This window comes from Penicillium waksmanii, assembly GCF_028829765.1.
Source record: "Penicillium waksmanii strain IBT 27052 chromosome Unknown utg000010l:1.0-3698451.0:1.0-3701458.0, whole genome shotgun sequence".
In the NCBI taxonomy this organism is placed as follows: Eukaryota; Fungi; Ascomycota; class Eurotiomycetes; order Eurotiales; family Aspergillaceae; genus Penicillium; species Penicillium waksmanii.
Window position 1 is genome coordinate 1325732 of NW_026643256.1, and position 14161 is coordinate 1339892.

At 50.0% G+C, this 14161-nt stretch overlaps 3 protein-coding genes across 3 annotated transcripts; all 3 read left to right on the forward strand.

Moving 5' to 3' along the window:
* Positions 1-238: 238 nt before the first annotated feature.
* Positions 239-2489, forward strand: N7481_012464 (putative APSES transcription factor; the record flags this gene model as incomplete). Its single annotated transcript, XM_057271683.1, has 3 exons — positions 239-283; positions 384-570; positions 637-2489. 3 exons carry the CDS (start codon positions 239-241, stop codon positions 2487-2489), a joined length of 2085 nt encoding a protein of 694 aa, XP_057115871.1.
* Positions 2490-4723: 2234 nt separating this feature from the next.
* Positions 4724-6427, forward strand: N7481_012465 (uncharacterized protein; the record flags this gene model as incomplete). Its single annotated transcript, XM_057271684.1, has 1 exon — positions 4724-6427. One exon carries the CDS (start codon positions 4724-4726, stop codon positions 6425-6427), a length of 1704 nt encoding a protein of 567 aa, XP_057115872.1.
* A 4942-nt stretch (positions 6428-11369) lies between these two features.
* Positions 11370-14033, forward strand: N7481_012466 (threonine/serine exporter family protein; the record flags this gene model as incomplete). Its single annotated transcript, XM_057271685.1, has 1 exon — positions 11370-14033. One exon carries the CDS (start codon positions 11370-11372, stop codon positions 14031-14033), a length of 2664 nt encoding a protein of 887 aa, XP_057115873.1.
* Positions 14034-14161: the final 128 nt, after the last annotated feature.

The following is a 14161-nucleotide window of genomic DNA, read 5'->3' on the forward strand; positions in this document are numbered from 1 at the left end:
CGGTCGCTCCTCAGAAAGACGCGCCGGCGCGATTTTGCCATTCTGCCACCCTTGCTCCACTCGCAAATCGTGTCCCTACGCTATCGGTCCCAATCTGCGTGCGTGCAATGTGTCGGGCTTTGAAGCATTCTTGATAATACTGCCCTGTCGATCCTGGAGGGGCTTCGACCACCGACTGGCCCCATAACGACTCGGAAACCCTACCTGATCACTGTCGTTCAAGTCAGGAACTTACACGATGGCGGCGACACTGGATATGATCTACTCGGCTACCTACAGCAGTGTACGTATTGTGAATTGACTGAGCGTCTTTTGATCATACTGTATATGAAGATTGCATTTGCTCTCATTACAGCACAACCTTGCTAATTCATTTCCGATAGGTCCCGGTGTACGAGCTCAAGATCGACGGTGATAGTGTGATGAGACGAAGGGGAGACGATTGGATCAATGCGACACATATTCTGAAGGCGGCCGGGTTTGACAAGCCTGCAAGAACTCGAATTTTGGAACGAGAAGTCCAAAAGGGAGTTCATGAGAAAGTACAAGGCGGTTATGGCAAATATCAGGGTATGATAACCCTGTGAACAGGAAGATATGGAGGACCAGCGTTTGCTCATTTAATTTGTGTCGCAGGAACATGGATCCCTCTCCCCGAGGGCCGCCAACTTGCAGAGCGTAACAATATCTTCGTGAAGATTGCCCCCATCTTCGACTATGTGGCTGGAGATCGCAGCCCGCCCCCAGCCCCGAAACACACTTCAGCTCCATCAAAGCCAAGGGCACCGCGCAAATCCACCAATCGATCTGCAGCAACCGAAGTATTCAATGTGGTTCAACCCAACCGCAACATGGGCCCACCGACCCTGCCTCAGGACCATCAGCAATATGAGATAAACAACCAATTCGATGACAACGAGTCTATTGAGCAAGCGAGTATGGAAACCTCCTCCATGATTGCGGATGAAGACATGCTGCAAATGTCTCAACATGGTGGACGGAAGCGCAAGCGTGGAATGAACGAGGCAGCAGTTATGTCCATCAGTGAGCAAGAGCATATCATCTACGGTGACCAGCTCCTCGACTATTTTATGACTGTGGGCGATGCTCCCCAGGCTACAAGAATTCACCCTCCAAAGCCCCCCGATAACTTTCAAGTCGATCGTGCCATTGATGACTCTGGAAATACGGCACTCCACTGGGCTTGTTCAATGGGCGATTTAGATATTGTGCAAGACCTACTTCGACGAGGTTCCGATATTAAGGCATTGTCGATTCACGAAGAGACGCCTCTTGTTCGGGCCGTCTTGTTCACAAATAACTATGAAAAGCGCACATTCCCGGCTCTACTAGACTTCTTGCTTGACACAATTTCATTCCGTGATTGGTTTGGTGCGACGCTTTTCCACCATATATCCGAAACGACCCGGAGCAAAGGCAAGTGGAAGAGTTCCAGATATTATTGTGAAGTCCTGTTGGACAAACTGTGCAAAACTTGTTCACAGGACGAGATCGAACTGCTGCTATCATGCCAAGATGACAACGGCGATACAGCGGCCCTTGTGGCCTCCCGCAATGGCGCATTTCGTCTCGTGGATATGCTCCTCACACACTGCCCTCGAGCTGGTGACTTGATGAATAAAAAGGGAGAAACGACCAATAGCATCACCCAACGCTCTCGCCATAATGAACATGATATTCCCCCTGCCCCGTCATCGGTGACAATGATGAATGACCAATTGGATGGGCCCGGAGCGGACCTCTTGAACTCGGACCATAATACCATTGTGCCTCCCGTGGATTCTGGCGTCACCTCCGAGCTGCTCACGAAGATAAGCACCATCATGTCAGAGGCAAACAAGAAGCTCGCTGTGACCTACGGCAATTCCAAAATTAATCAACAAGACTCAAATGACATTGCGAATCCCGAGGCACTTTTTGAGCAGCTCGAATCCGATCGTCAGAAGATACAGCGGCAACTGGCTGCGATGACCGCAAAGGAGGCCGAGTATGAACCCAGCGACCACCAACTTGGAAGATATGAGAAGTTGCGGGCTAGCTACGAGTCATTACTTGAGCAGACACAGCATGCTCGTCTGATACAGCAATTGCACACCAGCGCTCCACCCGACATGCCACAGTCGGATCCCTCTGCGCTGACCTCGGAGGAGCTTTTGGCTCGGTATCGGCTTGCACGCGAGTTGTGCGCCGCGCAAAAGACGCGCCGGGGCACGGTCAAAGATCTCGCCCAGCAAACAGCGGACGCGGGTGTAAGTACCAAGTTTGATGTGCACCGTAAGCTGGTGGCCCTCGCCACCGGACTCAAGGAAGAGGAGCTGGACCCAATGGCAGCTGAATTAGCGGAGACTCTTGAGTTTGATCGCATGAATGGCAAGGGAATATCACCCGAGCCCGAGCACCGACGGTTGCCCTCACAAAACGAATCAGCCACTCTTCCCCCAGGACCGGGCGTGGCTGTAGATGCGTGAGTGGCCACGGCCGCTCTTCTCTCCGATCTCTCCGATCTCTCGACTTGTTCGTTGACTTCTTCCGTCTTGTACCCATAACGACTTTTATTGCGCAGTCTGTTCTTCTCCTGGCAAGCCTTCTTTTCTTGGTGAGGTTGTATTTGACCAACAGATACCCCATTCTCCTTGTTTATTGCATTTCCATTTTCTACTCGGCTAGATACTTCTTTGTCCTTCTTCCTTCTTCCTCTGGCGTTCTTCTTTCTTCCCCCCCTCTCTCTCTCTCTGTCATGGTTTCTTGGTCCGATGAGGCTCTGGAGGCTCTGGTATGATTTTCGGGACTGGGTCTGCCGTCACATAGCCCCCCTCAAGCGAGGGATTTCCTGTACAAGAATTAGTATGTGTACATAGGGCAAAGAAACCTATTGTTTTCTCCACACCAAGGCATTGTGTCTCGTACGGGGATTAGCCAATTGTTTTATTAGGCTGACACGTTGGGATCGGCGTGGATGTAGATCATAATCACGCTAGTCCAAATAGTTGCTGTGATGGGCGGTTTGCATTTGCCCGAACCACGATCCGCCCCACGTCGCTTGTCGTGCACAGGCTGGGTCGGGAGAGACAGCGGAGAGGTATGAGGGGAGTCCTGGAGAATGACATGCCTGATGGGAAACCTCGGAAGACCCCGCCAACAAGAAAAGATGCCCTCTGTATGGAGCAAAGAATATAGTAGGACAGGGAGGGTATGGCTTGGCGGCGGCACCAGGGGCGCTGTGAGACGAGGGGAGGCAACGCCCCAAAAGGCCGCAGCCAATCGATGAGCGGGCGATGTGACGGGGGGGTCTAGCCTCGTCACTCAGGACTGGCTGGAAGCGCCTGTCATTGGCGGTTGGTCCGGGCCAATCGATTCACTTCAGCTGGCGCGATTCGCGTCTGTGGGATGGCGATGGCTGAATGGGCGTCATTGATTTATTGATTTATTGATCCATTGATCTATTGAGTAGGTGTAGACAAAGAGAAAGGTGAGGATGAAGACAAGGGGTCCCATAGTAACTACCAGCACCAACCAACCAGGTCACCTGCCTTGTCCACGCTAGTCCTGATCGGGGTTATTTTCTGCCTGTGTGCCTTGTTTCCTGACCGCTTTGATGCCTTGCTGCCTTTTTGCCTTAATGCCTTAGTAACCCAAGTTCCTCTCTTTCGCCCATTCCCCACACTCATCCTTCTCTTCTTCTCCTCATCCTCCTATAATCTTCGTCTTCGCTTCTTTCTTTTCTTCCCTGCATTCTTTCATTCTCTGCAGCTCCTTGGGAAAACTCCGCAAAAAATCCCTCGAAAAAAAAATTACTCCCTGCAAATAGTTCATTCCGATTCGTTCCGCCCCTGAAGAGTTAACTCGCGTCTGGCCGAGTCTCGACGATTTCGCTTCCATCTTCGATTTCGATCTTCCTTTAACCCGACACCCCAGTCGTCGACAAACTATTCTCCATCAAGGCACTCGCTAGACATCCCTTCGTCACTCAACTATTCGACCCTGACTGGCTGCTGATCGTGTTGTCGCCTCTCCGAACTCCCTGCACTACCGCGTCGACGTCTTCTCTTTCCTCCATCGGCTGGGATTTGCAGCGCATTTCCCTCCATTTCGATTATTTCTTATCTTATTTTTCGATTCTTGGTCTCACGGAAGACCTCGCCTCGGTATTTCATCTAATTACTTTCGGTGCTTCTCGTCTTCGACGTTCGCCCTCGGTTTATTGATCGCCGTCGGGAAGGAAAAAATAAAACAAAAAACCCGCAAAAGGAACAATCAGTTTTCTGTACAGCTGGATAATAGTGGCATATTGCATTTCCTGTCTGCATCAATCAGCCTCTCATTCACCACTCCTGCATACTTTCGCTTGTGGTACGCAACCAGTCTCTCATCTGCCTACTTGTGTGTGAGATTCGACTAATCGGTGCCTACAATCAGAAATCGCAACTTTCACCTCCACGATCTCTTCTCTTCCTCTCTCTCGCCCACTCTGAATCACTTTCTATTTTTTTCAGCCTCACGCATCTCCGAATTCACGATCGGCTTGATCAGTTCGGAATCACCTGTTTGTCATAGACAGCATAATCACCTAATCACCTCACACCCAGCCCGAAGCTTTGTGGTTGATCCCAAACGCTTCGCATTTCCCGTGACGGACTTCCCATCTGAAATCTCCTGAGATTTTGCACATATTCCTCTTTCGCCTTAACCTCCGACCTTGAGTATGGACGCTGGCGGTCTTGCTCAGATGACTTACAACAACAACTTCAATAATGGCCCCTCCCTCGGCGTGCCGGGATCGGGCTTTGCTTCCCGAGGCAAGGGCTCTCACATCAAGCGCTTGAGTGTCCCCCCTCAGGTAGCTACAATCGACGAATCCCAGCCCTCGGTGTCCACTCCGCGCACAAGTCGCTCGCACCTCCTCGCTGGTCTACGAACCGCTCCTCGCTCTGCAACCATCCCTTATCAACATCAGCAACGCAGCGGAATGGATGACTCTCGATCCCACGGTTACAATAACCGAAGCTCGGACCGCGTACCTCAAACTGCCACCGGGGCTGGATTCCCGCAAAACGCTTACGCCAATGGCCAGAGAATGAGCGGTCATGCTGGGCATGGAGGGAACGCTAGACAGCGAGAGCGTCCGATGTACACCATGCCGGAGCAGGTGCTTGCACCACCTACGATCGAAATGCCTACCGACAATGGCATGGATGAAAAAATGTACGCGGAATGGATGTCGACCAATCTCTTCCTTGCGGCCCAGCAGCAGCGTTTGCAGCAGCAGTTGATTAGCGTCACTGCTGCAGCTCAGCAGTTCCAGGGCCTCAGCCTGGGGCAAATGCCTTTTCAGCAACAAGCTGCCCCTTCGCTTGCTATGCCTGGTGCAGGATTATATCAGCAACAGCTGCTGCAGGGCGTCCAGCCCATGGTGCAGGCTGTACCCGGACAGCCAGGCTTGTTCTTAGTCTATAACCCTTTGACTGGCCAGCAAAGCTACATCATGGACAACAGTGGCGAGGAGACCGGATCGCCATATTCGGATAACTACTCTGTTGGCCAGCAGGTTCCCCAGTTCCGTGCCGAGATCTCCCCTCCTGCCGAATCCCTTCCTTCGCAAATGTACTTCCCACAGCCTATTTCTCCGCCCAGTGGTACCCCATCCCCGCCTACAGAGTCGACTGCGTTTCGTCGCAGCCAGCGCAAGAATTCTCCCTCCAACCCCGTTGTGAAGACGAACATTGATACAACCAAGGCCAATATCGGGCCTGGACCTCGATCAGCTGTGCTTCCTCCCACTCCTGCTACTGGAACTTTCGGACCTGGTCAAGCTCGAGCTGGTGAGCACCCCATCCGCCAGCCCCGTGGACCTCCGTCGCTTGAAGACCTTGTTGCCAAGCCGACTTCCAAGCATGAAGGAAGTAAAAACTTCGCAACCCGGCAGCGCCGTCGTGCCGTCCACAATCTTGTACGTGCTGGAATTGAGCGCCGGGGTGACTCCCGTAGCAACGGATATAACAGTAGTGGAGGTACCAACACTCCTGCGAGTGAGAACGAGTTCACATTCTCCGATGGCGATGATGCGACCGTTCGCAGTGGAAGTCTCTCGAGCAAGCCCAGTCTAGGCAGTCTGCGCGCCGCCGCCAGCGGTGCTATCGGATCCGAACGCAAAGAGAAGACTGGCCGCGAGCGCAAATCTCCAGACAGTCCCTTCCAAAGCGAAACCCCCACTAGTGAAGACGGCTATTTCGGATCAAAGCTCGCGGAAATCCACGCGGAAAACGTCTCCCTTCCCAGCACGGCGGCCTCTTCGCCCTCTGTGGCGGCTGTCGTTGCCTCCCAGGGCTCCGCCACTCAGGCACCTGAGCGCCGCAAGATGCCAATGCTTGTGCTGTCCAGCGCGGAAAAGCGCAAGACACCCATGTAATGCCGACAAATCATGTGACAGCGACGTATGACCATTTCCTTCCCACTTCGGGTGGGCTCTTTTTTTTCTGTTTCTTTCGATGCCTCAACCCCGGGTCCAGACAGACCCATCCATTCCTTTTTCTTTTCTCTCTATCCTTATGGCCCTGGCATTATGCGCCAGCTTTTCACGTTTTGAGTGACGAAAGACCTGGATCAGTCTGCAACGACTATTTTTTCTCTTCTCTCTTCCTTTTGATCCCCCATGATTTCTTTTACCTTCTATTCCATGCCCTTTTTCTGTCACGTCAGTCTCTCACTCCACCCTCTTTGTGAGGTTGAGGTGGCTTATTCTTCGTTCCTCTTGTCGAGCATCGCGAGCTCCGAGTCGATTGGAAGTGGCGTTATCTGCCCTTCCTTTTCTTTCTTCTTTCGGGTTTCTGCCGTACATCTGGTCATGTACTTCCAGTATTCCCTAGTGCAATGCAATGCATATCTGCAAATGAGATTTTTTTCGTCGTAGCTGTAGCTGTAGCAGCGTACTGTTTGTGTCTTGCATAATGTAGAGCAAATGATAATCTCCCCACCCCTCAATGACACTATTCTACCTATATTATTTGCCAGTTCCTATTAAATCGGGGTATTGAGTAGGCTGTATATAATAACTGCTAGTTAATGACTGGAAAAACCGGTTCGGATACCTTGGAAGTATTATAAATTTTATACTCTAATACTGGCTATCTGCTACTTGTAGTACTTCCCAGTTCTGACTGTAGGTATACTAAAGCTACGAGTATTTACACAGGACAACAGTCTGTATCACAATTTGTGTAGGAAACACTAGTAATTCTAGGACGCTGCCGCACTGGTAGAAACACTGGGTCGATTCAAGTTCCCATTATCGAGCGCCGTAGGCAGGGAAGAAACACTGGTTGTCATCTGATCCAATTCCGCGTGAATTATTTGCAATTATATAATCTCGTTGGTAAACATCTATGGATTCAATGAGTACAATTTGCTGGAAGGACCGTATTGGTTTCCAATCTACTATCCACGGGCCATAATACGAATACGGGAATCATGTTGTAGCTTGGAAGGCAATATCATCCATCTCACAGTCTTGCGGGAACATACCTGCGCAAAAGCAGACCCTGATATCCCCACTCGAATCTTAACAAAACACCCCAGCGCCGGAAAATAGGAAGAAAGAAAAAAACAAGCATCACCTTAGTCCCACAGTCGTCCCACGTGGGTAGGCAAGATAGACCCAAAAAATGGTCCCCCGGGTATGAGATACACCCATCGATCGAATCGAGCTATGGATCTGTCACCATGCTGCAGGTAGCTTCCGGGAATGAGATCAGATCAATCGGTTGGACAGCAGATGTGCACAATGCAAGATTGCTGGGCCCTGTTCAAGTTTTTCCCGGGATTGTGGGTTGGGAGGGGGGGCAATGAATGGATGGATGGTGAGGTATGAGGCCCGTTAGCTCACCCTTTCCCCGGTCTGGATACTATGTCGTAGCCCAGATAGGAAGGACTCTCTACCTGGTATTGCGACCCCTGGCTAGGTACTTTCCGACGGGACTGGATGGATGTGTTTCATCTGGTAGGCGGGCTCCTTATCTTTCTTATTCGTCTTCTTTATTTTATTTTATTATTATATTATTATTATTTTCTTTATCTGGTGGGGTTTTCGGGGCTGGGGGGGGTTTTTGTCCGGGTGTTGGTTTATTTTAACCTACGACTCGGATGTTGTATATTTAGCCTCTTCGACTTCAAGTTTGACACAGTGCTCTTCTGAGGGGTAATATTGAGAGCAATGGAAGAGAATGGCGACTCATATACTAGGCTCAGGTTATTACGGTCTAATCGCTCAACGGCAGATATTGTATCTAATTTTAATGTAGCATCTTGCAAGGCTTTGGATTTGGACAATATATGCCCACCAATTCAAAAGTTTGCACTGCTCTTCAAGAATGCGGGAGCCATGATCGAAGGGATTAAAAGTTGCTAATGATCATTGTATGTCAGTGACAGTACTAGTACTACTAGTATATTTCTTCGAGTTCATAATTGGATTTTATTACTAGTAGTAGTACTATTCTATGCCCAGGTGTTCATCATACACATCGGCTAAAACCATTGGAAAATATACTGACATCTGGGCAAAGATTTCGTCAAAATGTCCTTTAGGATTTGCGAGCTTAATGACATTAGTCATGGATTTGAAAGAAAAGTTGTCAACCCTATAGGATGCCGGGTTTTAGTTGCTTTGGGTTAGTCGGGGCAATGATGTTCGGTCCAGTCATGGTTCTAAGAGTAATGACCATCGTTCACAAGTGAATTCAATTCATGGCTGGCGTTCCATTTCAACCGGCTTTCACAAAAGACTTTGTGTTCAAAACTATCTGACAGCATGTGTCTGTCCACATCGGTTCGACTCTCGATCTAGGTCAGATCGGTGGGTCACCGACCCAAGCCCGAAATATCCGTGGATTTCGCGGCGGGAGACCGCGAACCTTGATCTATAGAAAAAGTATCGACTGTAACCCAACATGCATCTTTTTGAACTTAATAGGAAATAGGTTTCTTTGAGATTGTCCAAAGAAAAGCAAGAGATATGATGCAATTTGAGCACATAGATTCCAAAGTGAGGTCCTCAAGACCCGCCGACAGCTGTGAGACATGCGTGTCACGATGACGATTCGCTGAGTTGACACTAGGTAGAGATTAGATGTTGGTAATATTGGTCCCTGCGCATATTCATGTTAGACGGCCATCCTCGGCAGGCCAAGCCTAGGGGCTGTGTGACTGCGAAAGGTAAAGGTGTGACCGTTGATGGTGTGGTCACACCGCGGGAGAATGGGGTGAGTGGGGGGCTGCATTGCATTATCTACGGAGAGTAGAGTAGTCATTTCATTTAATGACAGATTAAAAAAAGCATATGATTTATGTAAATGCAATATGTTACGCTCTTTTGAATATCGGATCTGGTTCGATTATGGTCGACAGCCCGGTCCATGGTGCGACCTGGCGGCACAAGGATTGATAGGACGTAGCACGCATAGTGTAGAACATCTTTCGATGTGAATTCTTCATTTCCTTTCTGCATTATTTCGGAAATTCAGGTATGCAGGCTCAGGACTTCAGAAGCTTGAGGCTAACTTTGGCAATTGGTCAACTTTCTCTGTCCGGATCCGCGTTGCCCTTGCGGAAGAAAGGTAGCACAATGACGCTGCAGAGAGGGCCCTCTCCCACTGGCTAAGATCACCAAAGATCGAACGTTAGGCACCAATTATCTGAACAAGAGACATGACTCTAATCCTGAGGGACAGGAGGTAAACAAGTTCCTTCCCCGGATAGTGCGACCTAGACTATCATTGCCGACGCTACGGGCGGAACCTGTGGCCTCGCCTAGTAAAAAAAAAAACATGAATCTGTCATAGTTATGTTTGTCAACGGATGGACGCTTGAAAAAGTTGAGTTCCTTCCGACGGCGTAATAGACTCGCGTAGCAGCCTCGATCTGATACAGTCCAGCAAGTATATGCACGGAATGATGGGTATCCAGGTACATCAGTGTTGGGTGAGAATGATGTATTTCGCGTCCATTCGTGTTTTGATCTAAAAAAATTAGCAAGTAGAATGCATAAAGCGATTGCTCACTCGTTAGGAGTTAGGGTGGTCAGATTGGCAATCGACGTGCTGCCCAGGTGGTTGTATAAACCGCGTGAGAAATGTCAAAATTCCTTCGGCTTCCCTACTATCCCTCACATCGTTTCCACTGCAATCCATATACATTCACATTAATTCCGCCATGGACAGGAATTTAGTGCAGACTTGTGATTTGTGGCACCTCATACCTCTCCTCGTGGAACCGGGATCGACTGCGTTAGGGCTGGTTCCTTTCGCAATGAGCTTGGATGCTCCCTCTTCCTCCTGACTTGCGCTCGAATTTGGATACCCAAATTAAAATTAGATTTTCATTTTAGCTTTAGTTATACACCCCCTGGCATTATGCTGATCCGGAAAGCTTCGAATAAGCTATAATTCAGACCGTCGATCCGTGATCCGTGTGGCAAACCCAGTAAGACGGGTCTCCATCTCGGTGCATACCCACTCCACCTTAGAGAAGGGGTGGCCGGGGTCATCAATCTAGCAGGCCAATCCGATGGCTGAAGACTGCTTCGTGACTTGCTTGTCAGATTCATGACCGCATTATTGCGGGTGATTTATCATCGTGGCGAGTCAAATCTAAAACTAGGACCCTGACACACCTGGCTGGCAGACACCGGCTTGAATCCCCTCCATCTCATTGCCTCCTACCCCCCCTCTATGCCAGGTTTTGAAGAGCAAATCAAAGGCTTTCCCCACTGTTAATGTGGAATTCATGTGGCCCGTGTGTTTCCCATCTTGGCAAGCGTTTTCTAGCCTGCCTCTATCCGTGTAAATAGGGAAGCACCCGCAGCTAGCGCTCACGATCTTCCATATTAGCCAAATTCGAGATCTACACTAGACTTGTCGTATCACTTTTCCTTACCCCGAGCTTAACTTTTGAGATCACTAATAATGCACTTGTGACTTAACTCTCATTCCTAACGGGCCTCCTCTCGATCATCTTCTCCTTGCCGCCAAAGCTGTCGTTGAACCACAGCCTTGGGGTTCTCCAGCATCTTTGATTTGCTACTAGCTTTCGACACAAAAGAAAGATAAGCCAGTGAGTCCAATCCCAGAGCTCATGTGGATACCACCTGGGAAGAGCTGTTCTGTGATGCGATCTCACATAGCTGACGTCTGTTGCTAGGAGGAACAGCCTGCCGCCTAGACTGCACACTAGTGATTTTCTCAGCAACAGTATTAGTCGAAGCCATGAATTAGCCAGTTGCCTTGTAGCAAACCGAAGAGAACAGACCATTACAGAGAGAGAAAAAAAATAACGTATAACGTGAATAGCGCCACAAAATGGCTGGGGGTTACTTCGACCTCCCAGTCACCCGCCGCTCAGGCACCTCTGATACAACAGAAGCAACTTACAAAGCATCATCTGGGTCACATACACCATCATTACCTCGACCAAATGAGGGACAGCAGAGCTCAAAGGCGTATCAAGAGCGGGGATCAAGAGATGTTGGGGCACAGGGCAGGCAATGGAATGTAAGCATTCTGAAAAACACCAATCGCGCCCAGCCCACATTTGACAAGATCAAGCTCCAGCAACCCACCGGATCCCCGGGCGAGTCCCGAATGGACCACGGGGGCTTTATGTTGCTTCAAAAGCCCCTCCCCACCGCCAACATTCCACACATCCAGGGAAAAGGTCCCCTCAATCCCCAGCGGGGGTTTTCAGTGGAGGATAGGAGCTCGACCGCGTCAGCAGATGTCACTGGCCTGACGATCAACTGCAGGACCAGTTTTCCGCTAACTGAATGGGAAAATGAGACCAATTTTAATACGAATGACAAGGGGCAGACGACTGCTTTTCTCCTGGAAAGGACCCAGCGACCTGTATCCCTTCCGAATTGTCCACAAAATTCTCCGAGGCCAAGTCCTAGGTCAAGCATAGTGTCATCGGTCCCATCGACTCCGACTGAGGTGGTGTTTGTCGAAGATGGAGATGAAATTCCTATGATCAGCTTCTCCGAGAAACAACAACTCTTCGACGACTTAACTGAGAATGACAGGGCCATCTTAGTAGATGGACAATCTATACCGCGCACTTTCAACGTCCACACTCTCGTGCGACAAATGTCACGTCCAGACTTTTCTTTTTTGACTCGCCTCCCTGCTCCCTCGCCCAACGCGCTCTCTGGTCAAGACACTCAATCTGAGGATCGTTCCTCTGAGGACCGTGACTCCGAGACCTCCATTGAGCGGCCGGCAAAATACCGCCGAGGCATCCTCTCTTCCCTGCTTAAACTATACGACCACCAGCATACCGGTAATCACAACTTCGACCACCACGGACGGGGTCGGTATGGCCGCTCCCGTCAAGGGAGTACCTCCGAATGGAGTGGCCGGGGCATGTCCCCGGATCCTCTATGGAAATCCCACCGGCCCCAAAAATGGTACGAGAAGCCCGGCAATGAGTCAAGCCCTTCGATCAACAGCTCGCACTCCAAAAATACATCTCCCCTAAGCTTTCTGAAGCGTTCGCGAAGTAGCGGGGCGGTATCTGGCAGTTCAGCGGGCGGGACGGCTCGACGTTGGATGAAGCCTGCCCTGGAAGACGAGATCCGTATCACTGTTCATATAGCCGAGCTTCTATCTCGCCAGAAGTACTTAATTCGGCTGTGTCGGGCCCTGATGAAATATGGCGCCCCGACACATCGTCTGGAGGAATACATGCGAATGACTGCTCGCGTTCTGGAGATTGATGGCCAATTTTTGTATATCCCAGGATGTATGATCATCTCCTTTGACGACGCCACAACCCACACGACAGAAGTCAAGGTGGTTCGGTCCAGTCAAGGCATTGATCTGGGGAAGTTGGCTGATGTGCATGAGACCTACAAGGAGGTGATCCATGACGTGATTGGAGTTGAAGAGGCCATTGGGCGCCTGGAGGAAACCATGAAGCGGCCGAGCAAGTTTCATATCCTCTTCCTTATTTTTGCTCATGGTTGTGCAAGTGCATCCGTGGGCCCATTTGCATTCAACGCCCGACCTATCGATATACCTATCGCATTTTTGCTTGGCTGCCTGCTCGGCGTTCTCCAACTCATTCTCTCGCCAAAATCGAGTTTGTACTCGAATGTGTTTGAGATATCGGCTGCGGTGCTGACTTCTTTCCTGGCGCGGGCTTTTGGGAGTATAAGATTCCAAGGAGAACCGCTTTTTTGCTTCTCTGCCTTGGCGCAGTCAGCTATTGCCTTGATTCTACCGGGATACACCGTGCTCTGCGCAAGTCTGGAACTTCAATCGCGAAGTATTGTTGCAGGCTCCGTCCGCATGGTCTATGCCATCATATACTCTCTTTTCCTTGGGTTTGGAATCACCATCGGTACTGCCGTCTATGGACTTCTAGACCCTCAAGCCACGACAGCTTATACCTGTCCCGCCAGTCCAATTACCAACGAATACCTCCAACGTTTCCCATTTGTCCTGATATTTACTGTCTGCCTTGCTCTCGTCAATAACGCAAAGTGGAAACAGATCCCCATGATGATGGTCATCTCGTTGGCAGGCTATGTGGTCAGCTATTTCAGCTCCAAGCGTTTCTCCTCCAACACGCAGGTATCGAATGCCTTGGGTGCCTTTGTTATAGGAGTTATCGGAAACCTTCATAGCAGATTACGCCATGGACTCGCTGCAGCATCTATGTTGCCTGCGATATTTGTTCTAGTGCCCTCTGGCCTCGCTGCAAGCGGATCTCTCATTTCAGGTATCACTTCCGCGGAGGAAATGACCCGATCCCCTTACGCAGTTGTTGCCAATGGCACTCAGGGCTTTGTCGATGCTGCGAAGAACCTTTCAGCTTCTGATCAGAGGACTCAAAGCTACGGTGTTGTTTTTGACATTGGCTACGGCATGGTTCAAGTAGCCATCGGCACTACTGTAGGCCTCTTCTTGGCTGCGCTTGTGGTTTACCCATTGGGTAAAAAGCGCAGTGGCCTCTTCAGCTTTTAAGCTGAAAGCGCGTCTAATTCTGGACACGTACACTGCCTTATCGTTTTTTCTGCCTTGCTTTTCAAATTCAGTTCTTTTAGCGTCTTTTGGCTTATTGAACCCCTTGGACATTTCGCATCCCGGAAATT